The following is a 16,880-nucleotide window of genomic DNA, read 5'->3' as shown; positions in this document are numbered from 1 at the left end:
CCTGGATTTTTGAACTCGATCAACGCGGTCAACCCCGTTTGGCGTGAAGCCTTTATATCATTCATGAATTCGGTGTTAATTTTTTTTTTTTGGGGGGGGGGGGGGTTGGCGCCTCACCTGGGCGTGACCGATATATTTACATCTTACCGATCCGATAACGATATCGGCAATTGTTCGCCTATCAATCGGCTACAGGCGAACCATGCGACATTTGCCAGTAACAGAAGACACCACGTGCGCTACAATAGGGGAGCAAAGATATGAATCAATGGCCAAAATTTCGAAACGGATCGAATTGTGGAAAGCTATCGGAACTTTAATAATACTAACGCATTTATTTGAATTCTACTGGGGTTGACGTCTCGCATACAATCGGCCCCTTCTAACAATCCGTATTGTTTCCCAAAATACCACATAATGCGGTGTCGAGGCTCTTTGATCGGCGGAAAACGAAAGAAGTCTCCAAATCTAGATCCAACTCCATGTCACGCCCATATCTAATTATTGCAGATCGTCCAATTATCGCTTTGATATTCCCTCCATCATATGATTGCATGTGGAATTAATATCCATGGGTGAAATTGTTCGTCGTATGCGCACTACCCTTTGAAACGTTGTACACAACTACGGTTAACTTACGTACTTATTTGGCTACGTTTTCCCTCTTCTGGTTTATGATCACGTACCCCCCATCATGGCTATCTCTCAAAGAAGGCTTTCCGGATTTCTCATCTCTAAAAGCATATCGATTATTTTCAACAATTTATAAAACAATTCACTAATTACTACACCAAATATCCTTCCATAACATAACAAAATATTTTCTGAGTTTACTAAGAAATAAAAACTTACGCAACTTGGGTCTATCCGGGATGCCTACCTGCGGATAGACAGCCTTACTATAGAGAGCCTAGCTTCGGTAGAATTAAACCGGAACCTACTGCCGTGTATTTATCGGCGACATATACAGGTTAGGAATACCGGTAAGAACCAATAGTTGGCTGTAGAAATTAAGGATACTCGTGACAAGTTCCGAGTGGGAACAGTGAACTCGTATTGACTGGTGGATTGTTGCTGGAGTCCTTGTTTTATCTGTTGGCGCTCCTCGCGGCCCTACGGTCGGATCGACATTCACAATCTCATAAGGCTATTCTGGAAGAATTTTGACTAATAAGTTTAGTCCCGTTAAGTTCAATCCGGGTCTCCCCCCTCGCCTCGCTTAGCATGCGCTTCCACAAGAGCGAATCTAGATCGTGTCCGACCTTGTGATAGAGCATCCTCCTGAACGGGTAGAACCGCACTTTGCATTCTGGAAAAGGCACGCCTAGGGTTTTGCTGACCGGGGCGTCGAACTTGACGTGGTAGTCGAATTGATAGCGCATCCATCAAAACCTATACGCCAGTTCACGTTCGTTGGGACCCATTGGTATGGACTGGACATCATAACGGCTGGAGAGGAGAATGACATCGTGGAGGAAAGGAGCGAGCTCTTGACTCTTCAACGGTTTCATTGGTTGTCGTGGGTTCGCGTTCGCATTTGCCGTTCCATTTGAATTCGAATTTGGTTTGTAGTATTATTTTAATTTTATTTTGATTTGCATTCGCGACCCCATTCGGTTGTGTAGATTTTATCAGTCGCGTGGGATGACCAGTCGTGGTTAAAGATCCGCGTAGCTCAAAAGGTTTCTCGTTGAGGTTGTCCTCCTCTCCAAAGAGTCCTTGCCATGCTTTTTCGTATCTATATGTCGAACGCCCAATGTGAGCTGTCTAAGGGATCAAGGCGATGAAATCGATGCGTCGTCGTGGTACACACCTCATCGTCGCGGAATTGGTCTCTGACGTTCCTGAGATTAAATTTCGAATATCTGACCGCTTGTAGACTGAGGATCAAAAGTCTCCTTCTTGTAGTCGGGCTTCGGTAACGGAACTGAAAGTAGACTACCCTAGAGATGGAGCCACTTGTTGGACAGTTAGCACACATATATGTACTTGTTGGGGGAAAATGACACAAATTTGCAAGGGAGTCCGAGAGCAGGACCGGAAAGTGAATATATTCTCATACCTCGGCAGTATAACAACCGTTTCGTATCTCCTGGTCGTAGAATCCTCTCTTCCGATCCGCCACCTGCTTCTCATTTCATCGGCATGATCTGTTCTCGTCGTAGGAAGGATCCAACTCCATCTCAAGGTGTTTTCGCGATCTTGCAGAGTTAGGTTGGCGACGTGTAGCAAGATAACCCCTTTCTGGTATTGGTCGAGGTGCACTTACGACATTTGCCGATTCCTGGCCCATTCTCTCCTTCTGAACCGAGCCGCCGGCTCGTTCGCCCATGGGGTTTTCGATTTTTGATCTTGTTAATGGGTCGTCGGGAATAGTAGTCAGCTGGTAACCTTGACCTCCGTTCTTGCGCATTTTCACCTCCGACATCCCTCCGGCCGTGTTTCTCTTTTCGTTGAGTTCTGCCTGAAATACGGGTCAGCTCATGAACGGACAACTAACTCCTGGGCTATATGGCTACTCGTCCGCGGTTCAAAATAATCTTATTGCTCCGGTTCAATTGAGGTGGCTGTCTATTACGATCACCTTCCCATGTTATCGAGTCTTTATCCAAATACTTGCTCATCGGTAGAGATCGAATGTCCAAGCCTCTCCGCAAAGCAACCTTGTCCTCATCTGGTGTTGCGAAGCAGTCCGCCAGTGAGGATACCATGTACTCATGGTGACCAATTTCGCTGATATACGTCTTGTACGGGCCGAGCGGATTTTCGGAAAGCTGCAATTGTCAAACGTGAGCACTCTTCGCATGGTTGACATTTACGCTGTGGGCGATGGAGACCTACAAATGAGTATCCGGCAGGGAGCTGCTCGTCCTTGTCAACTTGATTGTAATCCTATTGCTTGTCTCTTCCTTGTTAATCTTATCGATGAAATCTTTGAAGAAATCCTGTATCCCTATCTCCCGAAACTTGAATCGGTGTTCCCAAGTCGCTGTTATCCTTACAAGTAGTTTGCCTGCGGGCGCTGATTGATAACGAACAGCTTTGAATGAACCTCCCCCCTAAGGAATCGCATTGATGGCGTTTACCTAGTCATTTTCGATGCTATTGGCACCTTCTACCGTCCTATAATCTTCTCTCAGTCAGCATACAGTCAGTTGACCTGTGTCATCTCGTACAGACACGTAAAGATCCTGGCCAAACGCCCGGAAGTCTTCGCGACTGTTCTTCCTCTTCTTAACGAACGGAAGGTTCATCCTCTTAGATTTGAAGGCTCATCCGGTACCATATTAGCTTTAGGGTCGCATAGATCGCTATATCAACGGCGTGATCAGTTCTACGGTACCTGGCAGGAAGGGGGATCATTGATATTTGATCAAACATACCATCTTTGCTCCGGCCATTCGATTGTATTAAGCGTTAGTGCCCACAAGGAGCACATTGGGACGTAGACGATACTATTTATGTCTTTAGGCTTCTTGCCAGTGCTACTATGTATTGCAGTCGAGGGAATCGAAAGGTTCTGAAATCGAGCCGCTGAATATTTGGAGGTGCCGCCCTTCGAGCGGTGCATGCTTACTGGTGTTCGGCTTCTTGGCTTGGTCAACAAGAACAAGATTGAATAGCAGAGCTTTGGCTTTTGAGGTCGGTTCGGTACTTTTGACCCATTTCACAGGGCCGGATTGCTTTCTCGTTTTTCGTGGTTGGGGTACTTCCTCTTCCATGCTTTCCCCATTTGCGCGAGAGTCGCTCGTGCTTGTGGTGTTTGGTAAATAAGGCGAACGAGGAGGATGTAAAGGAGGTGATTTCACGACCACAGTTTGGGATATGCATGATAAAGAAGGAGAATGTAAAGAAGAGGACCGATTCAAATGACAATCTGAAGTATATGATATCGGCAGCTATGTTAGTGTGGGAGGAATAGGACGACAAAGGGTGCACTCGTACTCATTCATTATGCAAGATCAGAAAAAGTGGCAGACATATCCGGCAGTGCAAAGTCCGGACGCGAACAAGTGCGCTGTGGATGTCCTGGCCAATTGTTGCGTTTGATTTGTTTCGCACTCCAAAATACGTTGCAATGGACCATGCACGGTAAGGGCCTGTGGCTGGCTGAAAGCACTTGGGCGCAGTACAAGCCTGTCCAAGAACAATATCAGGGACAGCTCGCGTGGCCTTTGCCAACGTCCCGTACCTGGACAGGAATCAAACAACGGACCCTGCACCCCTCTTGCTTCCATTCTACCAATAGACGAAACGCCATGATGGTCCATATTCTTTTCACCCTTGCATCCAGCCCTCCACACCCTGGCATTTGAGGTGGCAATTTCATTGTGCATGCAGCGGCATTCCAGCGCTAGATGACTCGGATCTTTGCGTCCGTCCGTCAAAGTTAATCTATCGAAATGTCACGTCGCGAACTTCGAACGCCTGCTGGCATATACCTTCTACTGAATATTGTGTATGTTCAGCTAGGATACACTATCTTGCGGCCGAAGATGGCGTTTCGGACATAGCAGACATTCTACAGATGGCGCATCCGTTGCCCATTTTGAAAAGGATTAATTATCGCAATCTGAAGCATAGAGTCTGTTCTTCACATCGATCGCCGACGAAGACATCAGCTTGCTTGGGATGGGCATTAAGGTACCATTTGTATTGCTAAGGTCTCTGTTAACTTAAATAGTGACATTGACGACCCTTTTATTTCTGCCAGCCATCGCGACTATCCCCAGTACGTATATACGAGTTCTGAGAAACGTACGATACCTTACCTTTCTATTATATGCTGCCTTTTCTCGCCACCCTAGGCGTTATTTCCCAAGTTAAGCCTCTAGAGTCACGAGAGAAGGTGCTCGATTTTGCCACCCTCACCATGCTTGGATGTCTCAAACAATCCCACCCTCCATCTCAGATTGGTTTGGACAAGGTGGATGCAAAGCGATCTCGCTAATCCACAAAAAAACCCATCAGATCTATGAAAAACTTCCTAAGAAATCAAGTCCTGGATTACACCCTAAAAGCGACAGGTCTCAAAAAGCCGAATCCACCTCTTCAAGATTTCCCGGGCGGGAAACGAGCTCGTACCCCCGACGCGGTACCTACACCGACCCTTGAAGATTTGCAACATTGGTAAGCACTAGAACCCTCGAAAAACTTGACAAGTTCTCGACTTGTATCAGGCTTCCACTTTAACAGCTTGGCGGTCCGCAACAAAGTCGTAGCGACTATCGCAGCGGATGGCAGCTTCGTGGTATTACCACAAAGTACTTCGGACAAATCATCGTCATCCACCCTACCTATCGCTCCTTCGGCTGTAGAGAAGGCTCGAGAACCCACATCAAGACTATACAATGTTAGACCAAACATCTTGACGCCACCTATCACCCCAGCGGCAGGTCCAGAGAGGAAAAGTCTTTTCGACCAGCGTGGAAGCAGCTACTTAGGCCCTCCTTCGGGTGTGGATAGCTTCCAGTTGGGTGAGGCCTTCGCCATCATCGGAGACGTTGATCTTTTCGGAAATATACCAGTGAGGTTACAGACCTTCTGAGGTACCGCAACCGAACTCTATCCCCACTCTTATCATGCTTGCAACTGAACAGATTACTATAAGCACTATCTTCGAAGATGCCAAGGGCGGTGCTTTTGATGCCATCATTCTCGATAAGCCTCAGCTCTACCATGCTGCAATATCTCCGGATTACCTCCACACGAGCGGCCTATACCTTCAGGCGGATGTTATCTTTAAAGGGCCTCTTCAGTTTGCCTCCGATGTTATCATAGACTTTTCAATCAAGACATGCCAGCCTTTCACGTTTCCGCACATCTCGGTGCCGCTAGGAGTTGGACACAATTGGCTGTTCCTCCACGATTGGTCTTGCGCGGATCCTTCGAAAACTGTTCTGTGGATATCTTTGATGCTCTCGAGTTTACTCAAGTCGGTGTTGAGCTCATACCGGATAAGGCTTCTTTGGTAGAGTCAACCTAACGCTACCGGGACCTGCCTTTCCATTGAACGCCGAGTACTAGTTCCGTACAGTAGAGTTGCAGTATGGGCTCTTCGTGTCGCTGACCGATGAGGGCTGGAAAGATTGCTTTGGGATAAAAGGGTTAACGGTAAGACCCCAGGGGCCCCAAATGGTCACCTTCACCGCGTGATAGCTAATACTTGTCTAGCTCTCCGAGGTGAAATTTACTGGAATACTGTCGGAAGCATCATCTACCTCGGATATTTATCTCCAGTTAGAGGCTGCTTTACAATTGAACAATACTATGGTTCGCACTTCGGGCTCGTATTCCAAAGGTATGCCTTTCGTCATACGTGTGCAGACGATCCTTTATATTGGCCAGACTGTTTCACGCATAGATGACTATTCTCTGCAAGCTTAAGTTGGGAATCTAAGTCTGCAAGATATAAGTAAAATATTCCAACAGACCAGCGGTTTCGATCTCGATGTCTTTGATCACAATGTGGTTTTCGACTCTTTTTCTCTGTTCGTTTCCTCCGCAGGCGTTGCTTTCGCTGGCGCAATCACCATCGAAAACGCTAGGTTTTTTATCGGGAGCAAGAACTATTTTTCTTGTAGCAGAGCTACTAAATTCTCCACCACCGGCGAATGGTCTTTCTGTGGGCTCGATGAATGTCGGCCTTTTCACGGAAAAGACCAACGGCCAGCTATACGGCGAGGTCCAAGGAGATATGGCAAACTGAATGAGGATCTCAGAGGATCTTTCCTCGATGTCTCCGTCAAAGGCCTCGCACTTATCCAACAAGGGGAATCCGAGCGGCTCGTACGATAAGTTCAAATACCCTGTCGGAAAGGGTATACAGTTGTGCGCAGCTATCGACGGTATCCCTCAACCGGAGTCCCTCATGCGGGGAAGCGTCGAGGGAATGGTTTTATCGGCAAGCTACGGTGAAGGCGGTCTCCGTCTAGGACTCATACTATCAGGCGAGAGGACTATATCGTTTGGGGGCCGTGCATACACCTTTCCGCTTGCTCCCGGGTTTGCGAAAGAGGGTGCAGATATTCAACTCGTTCTCAAAGCCCTTCTAAACGTCAGAGTCGATACTCAGCCGGACCCACTCGAATTCTCATTGGACCTAAAAGCCGGCATATCTGGCGCGGCGGCGTATGCGCAGATGATCAGCGATTGGGTGAACCCGTGTGGCATTGGCGAGACCGTCATTGTCAGAGGCTGCGCGCTCGAAATCGGCATCGTATATGCCACGTTCTTTTGGGTTAGCCGGACAGCTCATGATTGGTAAAAAGGAAGCCAAAGTTGCCATGAAGTTGAGCCAGAATCCCAAAGGGCAAATCCTCGCAGCATCTATCAGAGACCTCGGTATTTCTGACGTTGTTGGCTTTGCATCACGTATTTGAGAAGATGAGTTTCCGAAACCGGGCCCACACTTGCTGATTTCAGTAAGCTAGACTTATACTCGTCGGCGGGTGCTTCGATCGCAGAGACACACTACCCACCAGGTGCATTTCTGAAGGATGATGTGATCATCTTCGGAAAGAAGACCAAGTTCGATTGTACCATTGGCTTCATGGTCAAGATCATGACCACAATTGAGCATTTCGATCTCGGTCCACTGAATGTTGAGGGCGCTGCTGGCGCAGATCCCATCATCCATCTCGAGATTTCTTCCGGGAAGCAGAAATTTCTGATAGACGGAGCTGTAGAGCTTTGGGTCTATCAGCGGCGATACGACTTGATGCAGAGATCTATTCAAAACCCAAGCTTGACTTTTGGGTCGATGTTTTACTGTCGGACTGGTTCAAATTCAAACTGGAAGCCAGGCTAGTAGGCGAAATCAACTTTAAAGACTGGAAGTCGCTCGCGAATGCGGACTCCACGGTATATGGTCTTACGGAGCAGCATATCATGGAGCATATTGTGGACATACTCGATAAACAGATCAACTCGTGCATGAGAATGCCGACTTTGATGCGGCAAAGAGAAGGCTAGCCGAGAAGGAGAGAGAATATGACTGGGTTGCGCAGCGTAAGCTCGAGGAAACCGAGAAAACATGGCAGAAGAAGCGAGATACTGTTACAGCAGAACTCGAGCGAGCCAAGGCCACTGCTGGTAACTATCGAAAGGACCCGCAGGGCAAATTCAAAGAAGCTGAAACTGCATTCAAAAAGCTCGTTGCGGAAGCTATTTCTGAATTGAATCGCGTTCGCCATGACGCAGCCGTAGCAATCACCTCAGCAGAGTCCAACCTGGCTCGTGTAGAACGTGATCGAGACGAGAGCATCCGTGTTGCACAAGACGAATTTCATCGCAAGCGACATGCATCGCAAACCACCTTGGCAATACCCGATCTGATCCAGAAGCAGCTCGTCAGAATGCCGAAGGTGTTCGAATGCTAGTCCAGGCTATTGATGCCGATGTCCAAGATCTTGACCGTCGTATTAGCGAAGCTCCAATATGGGACATGCCTAACCTCGTCGCAGAGAAGGTGACCAAGGTTGCCGAACAGGTTGCAGCTAATGCAGCTTTGGAAGTTGCCCGAGGTGTCCTTTCTACAGCGGAGCTGCTCATTCAAGGTACGGGATCCCTTGCGGCGGAAGCAACCATCCGAACTGCGGAGACGGAGCTCGAATCGGTTGCACAATCAACCGCTGACGGTGTTGATGCTGCACAAACCACAGCCCCACAAATCAAGAAAGCTCAGAAGTCGCACATAGAAGAGGCAACTCAAAAACTCTATTCTGCGGAACGAGGCTCCACCGAGCTCTATGAATTTGTTCTAGCCTGGACAGCACTTGAGGCAGGAGAACTCACGGCTCGATTGATGGTATCAAGCGCGGAAGCAGTATTCGCTGGTCTTGGTACTTGCACTGAGAACAAGGTTCTCAAGGCCGCCGAAGAAGCTCTAAGATCAGCCCAGAACAATACAACCGAGGTCGAACTTGCTCGCCAAGCTTGCAATCTAGTTGAGGAGCATTCACCAAGTTTCGCTGAAGATATTCTGGAAATCGGTCTCAACATCGGCAAGTAGATCGCCGGTGCAGCAGCCGAACTCATCAATACCACCAAGATTGAATTCTCTGGGTCGATCTCTGATGGTCCGCCAATCATTGTCAAAGTGGAGAGCAAGTTTCTGGGCCAAGATATCGATATCAATTGGCAGCCAAACTTCAATCTTGTTCAATTCATCAAAGCAACCTTTAGCGAGCTGTGGAAATAATCAAGAATTCCGCAAGTTTTGGAAGATATTGGCGCAATAATCGTTCTAATCGCAGAAGATATCGCAAAGGAAGTTAAGGAAGCCGCTGAGGCCATCGACGAAGGAGTGGAGAAGGCTACGGAAGCCATTGATGAAGGCGTCGAAAAGGTTGCGGAAGTCATCGAAGATGCCACCGAAGATATTGCTGATACGGCCAGCGAGGTGGAGACCGCCACAGAGGATGTATCAAGCGATGCTGATCATGTTATAGAAGACGCGGCCAATAACGTCAAGGATGTAGTCAGCAATGTCGGCCATGTGGAGAGCTTCTGCCGCCATGAAGAAGTTGCAAGCATTTCATCTATACGGGTTAGTAAATCTTGCCATCTTGAATATTTCGACAAGCTCTTCTGTTCGCCTAACTCTGGTTCAAAGCAACGGCCTCAAGCCGCTCCCTCATCTTCTTCGCCACAGTCTTATATACACATGTCCTATGTACAGCTCCACCAACCCCAATATCTAGTTTCTTCCTCTTTGCTCGAGTTCGCGTACTCGCCACTTTGAGATTACGGCTTTGCGCCATCACGCCGTATCCAAAGCAGTAAAATGCCGGAGCTACTTGAAGCGCTTCGTAATCTTGATTAGCTCCGATATCGAGCGTATACCCACTGTGTGCGATATCTGATTGGCTTTCCGGCTCTTTTCATATTTCTTATTTGCTAATGCCACGGATGAAGGATTTCGATTAGGAACACTTGATTTCATACATACAACGCTCATGTACACTTGGCGGGCTGAATTGCTTTTTTTGTCATAAAGGTCTGGGAAAGTTCGAATGAGATGGCTTGGCAAAAACGAGTCTGTTCGACAAGGAACTCAAAACATATTATCTCGACGACACATCAACAAAATCAGAAAATATTCAAAAAGAAGATCTCTCAGACGGGGAATCGAACCCCGGCCGTCCGCGAGCACATCATGTAATGACAGGCCGAAATCTTAGCAAATCAGCCTGCCGGTTTTCTGGTTGTAATTTTTTGTGTTGTAATTGTCAACATTGGACTTTCCCTTTGAGCGCGATACTTTACCCTTTTCGTTCCATTGCTTGATTTGCAGACCGTCTGGCATATAGCGCAGATATGTTTTCGTCTTTCAACAGAGTACAAAAGTGCACACGACCTTGTATCGATGATCAAATACAATTTAGTACAAAGGGTAACGAGGCTGCAATATATTAGTTGTTTCGCATGCGGTTGAATTGTTCTCTAGGGCGAGACTTACGAGAAGGGAAGGCCGATGATTACTTAGCCGCATCCGGGGATATAGCTTGTTACAGTATGAAAATGAAACGTAAGTTTATACTGCCCAGGGGTTTCGTTATATACGCGCAGGATTACCTAATCGGGTCACGTGGAGGTTTCCTACGCCGCGTAAATCCTGCGTCGTATGAATAGCCTCAACGGCCCCACAGAGAGTTCTGCGAAGATAGGATAACCGCCTCACGATCCAACTGCCTGATAAGACTCACCCTCTCCAACACTATTATTTAGTATGTCCTATTAATTGTGCGGCATCGCGGTTTGTGTAAGCAAGCATCCTGTACAGAATTATTAGGCACACAGGTAGCATAACTACAAAGAATCATGTACTACGTAATTCAGCCGTCTATATCCGCTTTTCCGCTTCATACAGCTGTCTCCTGTCTAGTTCAATTACAACTAATTAATGAAATTATTCTAGTTGACACCCACTTGAATTATTCCGTTTAATGAATAGTTATGTAGATAGCATCCCTATGAGCCGAAATGATAACTAAGCGATAGTGCAAGTGATATGCCGCCGTTTTCTTGGCTGGTTTGGTGCGCTTGTTTGTTCTGCCAGAATACGTAGCCTCTTAGCTGTGTCGAGTGTTGACGGGTGATTTTTGCCTAATGCCTTCTCTTTGCCAGCAAGCGCGCGCTCGTACCATTGCATGGCCTCGTCGTATTTGCCTTGCTTCTTGAAGACTATGGCCATGTTGTTAACAGTATTAAGTGTTGACGGGTGATTTTTGCCTAATGCCTTCTCTTTGCCAGAAAGCGCGCGCTCGTACCATTGCATGGCCTCGTCGTATTTGCCTTGGTTCTTGAAGACTAAGGCTATGTTGTTAACAGTATTAAGTGTTGACGGGTGATCTTTGCCTAATGTCTTCTCACTGCCAGCAAGCGCGCGCTCGTACCATTGCATGGCCTCGTCGTATTTGCCTTGTTTGTCGAAGAATATGGCCATGTTGTTAACAGTATCAAGTGTTGATGGGTGATCTTTGCCTAATGCCTTCTCTTTGCCAGCAAGCGCGCGCTCGCACCATTGCATGGCCTCGTCGTATTTGCCTTGGTTGTCGAAGACTATGGCCATGTTGTCAACAGTATCAAGTATTGATGGGTGATCTTTGCCTAATGTCTTCTCTTTGCCAGCAAGCGCGCGCTCGTACCATTGCATGGCCTCATCGTATTTGCCTTGGTTGTCGAAGACTGAGGCCATATTGTGAACAGTATCGAGTATTGATGGATGATCTTTGCCTAATGTCTTCTCTTTGCCAGCAAGCGCACGCTCGTACCATTGCATGGCCTCGTCGTATTTGCCTTGGTTCTTGAAGACTAAGGCTATGTTGTTAACAGTATTAAGTGTTGACGGGTGATCTTTGCCTAATGCCTTCTCTTTGCCAGCAAGCGCGCACTCGTACCATTGCATGGCCTCGTCGTATTTGCCTTGTTTGTCGAAGACTAAGGCCATATTGTGAACAGTATCGAGCATTGATGGGTGATCTTTGCCTAATGTCTTCTCTTTGCCAGCAAGCGCGCGCTCGTGCCATTGCATGGCCTCGTCGTATTTGCCCTGCTTGTCGAAGACTATGGCCATGTTGTTAACAATATCAAGTGTTGATGGGTGATCTTTGCCTAATGTCTTCTCTTTGCCAGCAAGCGCACGCTCGTACCATTGCATGGCCTCATCGTATTTGCCCTGCTTGTCGAAGACTATGGCCATGTTGTTAACAGTATTAAGTGTTGATAAGTGATCTTTGCCCAATGTCTTCTCATAGTCAGCAAGCGCGCGCTCGTACCATTGCATGGCCTCGTCGTATTTGCCTTGCTTCTTGAAGACTATGGCCATGTTGTTAACAGTATCAAGTGTTGATGGGTGATCTTTGCCTAATGCCTTCTCTTTGCCAGCAAGCGCGCGCTCGTACCATTGCATGGCCTCGTCGTATTTGCCTTGGTTCTTGAAGACTGAGGCCATATTGTTAACAGTATTGAGTATTGATGGGTGATCTTTGCCTAATGTATTCTCTTTGCCAGAAAGCGCGCGCTCGTACCATTGCATGGCCTCGTCGTATTTGCCTTGGTTCTTGAAGACTAAGGCCATGTTGCCGAATGCGAAAAATAAATATTTGTTTCCGGCCCTTTCGTCATGTAGAAAAATTTCCGAGAAGCTAGGCTCGAAGTATCGATGAAGATATCCTAGATGAGATGCAATCCTTCTCTCCTCACGCGCGTCCCACTTACTACTCTGTCGTAATTTACTCTGCCTTTGACTGGCTTTTCCGAGAATTGTTAGAACATTTTTTAAAACTGGGAGCTTTTCCGATTGCTGTAGACGTTCTCGTGCCCACGAATGTACGACGGGATGGATAGAGAAAGCTCTCAAGCTGACTACTTTCACTAGCGAATATGAAGCAAGTAGCGTAATCCTATTCTCAACTAAACGAAATATTAATGCTATGATATTCATAAGACCCGGGTAGAAGTACTTACATTCGATTTTGTCGAGCTGCTCATCTTCCCATAAATCCTCAGAGATCTCCTCGTAATTGAGATATGAGCAGATCAGTAACAACAATGCAGCTTCTTTATTCTGTTCCTCAATTTTTGAGAAAGATATCTCCCAGGTTGTTGAAGCCGTATCGCTCCGATAATTCCACCCGAATCTCGGTTTTCTTGCTTGCGCGTCCATGAAAGCTGTGTCATAATGCAGCAGATACCCTCCTAATGAAACTTTCGTTTGGCGTATAAAACAGCCTGCATGGCTGATCGCGAGAGGCATGAAACCCAACTTTTCGACGAGAGCAATCAACTCATTTTCAACGGCTGGGTGACAGAAAAATTAGAATGATATTTGGGTCGTAGTGTTAGCTGCTGCCATACCTTCTCGAGAATCAGGTATATGCGTCAAACTTAATAAAAGTTCTATCGCGCTCTCCTTATCCAGCCCACCCAGATCTGTCTGTTCCGCTCCGTGCGAAAACTCCGGTCTGCGGCTAGTAATGAGGATAGCCCCGCCGCCATGATTTGGAATATATTTTTGTAGATCAACATCCTCCAGGTCGTCCGCGTTGTCAAAGATTAACAACCATTTATTGTTACTAGGTAGTTGAAGCCAACGGAATAAGGCTGATTGAATATTACTGATAGTCTCTGAATCGGCGGTAACTTTTCCTCTGCTATCGACTAGGCCCGGTATGCCGAGTTTCAGGCTGACTATTTCGTAGTCAGGGGTGGACTCCGGCCACATTATTCTCGCCTGCTCTTCGACGATACACTGCATGATATCGATAAACGAAGTTCGCGTGGTGTCTTCGTTTACTGCGGACACCCAGAAAACACCCGTATAATCAGCACCATAATGTTGATAAGCGTATTCGATGGCAATTTGCGTTTTTCCCATCCCGCCGGTGCCGGTAAGTGCAAAGATGCGTGGTATGCCTATAGATTTTGTTCTCGTGAAATATTCATGAATTTCTCTGAGCTTTTCCTTTCTCCCGACGAACGTGGGGTTCCGAGGAAACGGTATGCGTAACGGAACAACAAAATTAATCTCCTTGATTATCTTTTGGCCTTGAAAGTTATTAGGTTGCGTGTGTTAGTCTGACGCATCATAAAGCGGCATGATAAGACCGAACGGGAGAATCCAGAGGGGTTTGTACCTGCACTAACTTCGGTTTCATCCTTGCTTGCTATAGATCGAGATCTTGCTTAGCACAATCACATATAATTTGTCACCACAAGGTGCCCATACCTGCCGGTATTTGAAGGAGTAACTCCTTCGCGTAGACGGCTGCAACTAACGCAGCATACGGCTGCCAGCGTTTGTTTTTGTGACCGTCGGAGTAGTCACATATTCCTCGGATCACCAGACACGGGAAGTTATCCATCAGGCCTGCCGCCTCCATTTCGAAGCAGAGAGCTCCAGTTTCGGTACTGATCTTATCTCTCTTAACTCCATCCTTCATGACTTGGTTCCCTGAAGCTATAACTCCGTAGTAGATGTGCGGGTGACTGTATTGTCGCTTCGGGCGAATAATAACATTAGATGCATCGCATGCATCGCATGTATCTCTTTGGCCTTCCTCGCCGGGAACGTGAAGATAGTTACCGCGAAATAGCCTGTCACTATCTTGACCTGGATGGGAAAATCTTCCGCTCCCTTCTTCTTGTTCCTTGTTTTCAATCACCCGCGCCGCATCGGAAATCCTTCTACCTAATTTCACTTGATCCATAGCGGTCATAGCTGACACTCCGCTTAATAGAACGGCCGGAGGCGCGTTCAACGACCCGATCATTTTAAATTCACCGTTTTCAATCGCCTTCCCAAAGTCATACTGAATGACACCGCCAGAGCGATCCGTTGGTTGGCTGATCACTAGATCACCAAGGCGAATGTCATTCGACGAACTAGGGGCACCCCCTCCGACCCCGACCATTAAACCGAATCTCAGCCTTGTGAAAGTCGTTCGCATGCGAGTGGCGACAATAGCAGCATTTGTTAACCCATATTTGGCCCGAGGAAGCCACGAAATCACTACGTTATGACCGTTTATTTCACCGAACTCGTAGCAATTTTCGTCGCCGTGAGGAATAGTAAGCTTGGGGTGAATTTTGTCTAGGGCCTTGCGTGCGGCCTCTATTTCTATTGGGATAGCGCAGATCCAACCGACGGAGTAATCGTCCCTTCTGAGCTTCGCTGCCATAGCCTAGTCGACTTTCCGGGATTCAAGTGTAGGTGGTGCTGTTTCGCGATTTCGAGCTAACTTAGTGCGAGGTTAACTAGGGGGGTTATACACGTCAGATAGGACGGTAATAGCTGAAGATTTGTGTGGTCCAGCGAGCTTTGCTCCGATTGGCTCGTGAAGACGGCGAACCAGGCAACTTGTTCTAAAAGAGGGCGTTTGTCGAAGGAAGATATGGTACGGTGGGTTGGCGGCACGGCGGAAGCCGTAGGGAAAAAATGTAAAAAGAGCGGTACGCAAGCAGATCCCACTTAGCATATTCATTATTCGAATAGATTTGAGAAAATAATGGTTTTCTCGACTTTCAACCCTGGGGTTCGAAGGCTTTGCCTTTCTGACACCCAGTGCACACAAACACTTTTGTTGCAGCCCTGAAGGCAGCTCGGGCTTCACTGCGGTCACGTGACCACAACACAACATGATGCCGTTCACATTCCTTCCCTCATCCTGTACGGTGTCTATTTAAGGACCATCTATTTCGTGTAGACTAGTATCCATCATCACCAATCAACCAAAATCAATTTGACAATTCACTCCTCTAACTCTTGGTTTCAAATAAGGAAATTCTCTATTCCAAGAACAATCACGGAGCAATCAGGCTCCCACAATGTTTACTGCTAGCAATGGAACGCCGCGCGGGTTTCGATATATTGATTGGCTGGAAACTCAGGGCTATAACCAATCTAAATTTATACATTTCATTCGGGGCCTACACCTAACGCAAACGATTATGCCCAAGATGATACTGCCCTCCGGTAGAATCTTCCGTTCTGTCCTTTCAGAGAAAGCTTTGTCTGCGTGGCAACAACCACTCAATCAATAAAAGCCCAGCGCGGGGACACTTTTGTTCTGGAAAATAATACAACTTTGTGCTTTAAAGAAGGGCGGGAGATAAGCTCCAACAATAACGAAGAAGCTTCAACCAGCCTACCATGTGGTCAGATTGGATTTGGAGAAACTCGGGGGTCGCAGAAGGAACAAGAAGAAGTGGAAAGAAAGGTATTACGCTGTAAGCTTCCCGAGAATTATGTGGCCTGACACGCTAAATCTAGTTCTTTTAGCTATGTAGGATCCCGGAAGTTCGCTATTGCTCGTGGATGACAAGTTTTGGACAACTAACTGTAGAAGAATCACGGTATCGGAAAACAGAGGCCATTAAATATTACATTGGCGTCCCGCAGCTTCCGGGCTCTCCCGCACCAACAACAAGGATCCAAAGAATTAGTAATTACGCATTCACTATAGCTTTGTTTGACTTCCCTCTTGAAACTTTTCGTGTCGACACCGAGGCTTTCAACAAATTCACGAGATTTTTGGTCTTGTCGTCGCGGTGACTCTAGCGAGGCTGGTATTGAAGGACGGGAGGTAGAGTCTTCCGTCGGTTTACGTTTCTTCGATGGTGTAGGGGTTCTCGACGAACGAGCGCTCGGGATGTAATAGTTTAGAGTATCGGGTAGGTATCCATTCTTTTCAAAATCAAAAGTAAGGGACGGTATTACGGCGCACCCGGCTAATCGTGAACCTCGCGTAAGCATATTCTTCCAGGATAGTATGAAGAATGCAGTTTACCAAGGATTCTTTCAGTGACACTTGCACTGTTGGATATGGTCTCGCATGAAGAGTAGCTTGTATTGTGGAAGACAAGCCCCAAAAAGA

The 16,880-nt window shown here is 47.1% G+C and overlaps 4 protein-coding genes across 4 annotated transcripts; 2 read left to right on the top strand and 2 right to left on the bottom strand.

The window, feature by feature from the left end:
- Nucleotides 1-2,137: 2,137 nt before the first annotated feature.
- DFL_005770 (uncharacterized protein) lies at nt 2,138-2,711 on the bottom strand (the record flags this gene model as incomplete). The annotated part of the gene is made up of 2 exons (XM_067635080.1): nt 2,138-2,464; nt 2,520-2,711. The coding sequence occupies 2 exons, from the start codon at nt 2,709-2,711 to the stop codon at nt 2,138-2,140; spliced, it is 519 nt and encodes a 172-aa protein (XP_067489547.1).
- A 2,264-nt stretch (nt 2,712-4,975) lies between these two features.
- On the top strand, nt 4,976-5,975 carry DFL_005769 (uncharacterized protein; the record flags this gene model as incomplete). Its single annotated transcript, XM_067635078.1, has 3 exons — nt 4,976-5,130; nt 5,197-5,527; nt 5,601-5,975. 3 exons carry the CDS (start codon nt 4,976-4,978, stop codon nt 5,973-5,975), a joined length of 861 nt encoding a protein of 286 aa, XP_067489546.1.
- A 761-nt stretch (nt 5,976-6,736) lies between these two features.
- On the top strand, nt 6,737-9,745 carry DFL_005768 (uncharacterized protein; the record flags this gene model as incomplete). Its single annotated transcript, XM_067635077.1, has 6 exons — nt 6,737-7,219; nt 7,272-7,374; nt 7,434-7,772; nt 7,924-8,247; nt 8,298-9,009; nt 9,208-9,745. The coding sequence occupies 6 exons, from the start codon at nt 6,737-6,739 to the stop codon at nt 9,743-9,745; spliced, it is 2,499 nt and encodes an 832-aa protein (XP_067489545.1).
- Nucleotides 9,746-10,993: 1,248 nt separating this feature from the next.
- Nucleotides 10,994-15,185, bottom strand: DFL_005767 (uncharacterized protein; the record flags this gene model as incomplete). Its single annotated transcript, XM_067635076.1, has 5 exons — nt 10,994-12,918; nt 12,973-13,305; nt 13,363-14,052; nt 14,142-14,171; nt 14,234-15,185. 5 exons carry the CDS (start codon nt 15,183-15,185, stop codon nt 10,994-10,996), a joined length of 3,930 nt encoding a protein of 1,309 aa, XP_067489544.1.
- Nucleotides 15,186-16,880: the final 1,695 nt, after the last annotated feature.

Source organism: Arthrobotrys flagrans (assembly GCF_004000055.1).
Source record: "Arthrobotrys flagrans strain CBS H-5679 chromosome Unknown unitig_9, whole genome shotgun sequence".
Taxonomy (NCBI): Eukaryota; Fungi; Ascomycota; class Orbiliomycetes; order Orbiliales; family Orbiliaceae; genus Arthrobotrys; species Arthrobotrys flagrans.
This window is presented reverse-complemented; position numbering and strand designations above follow the sequence as displayed.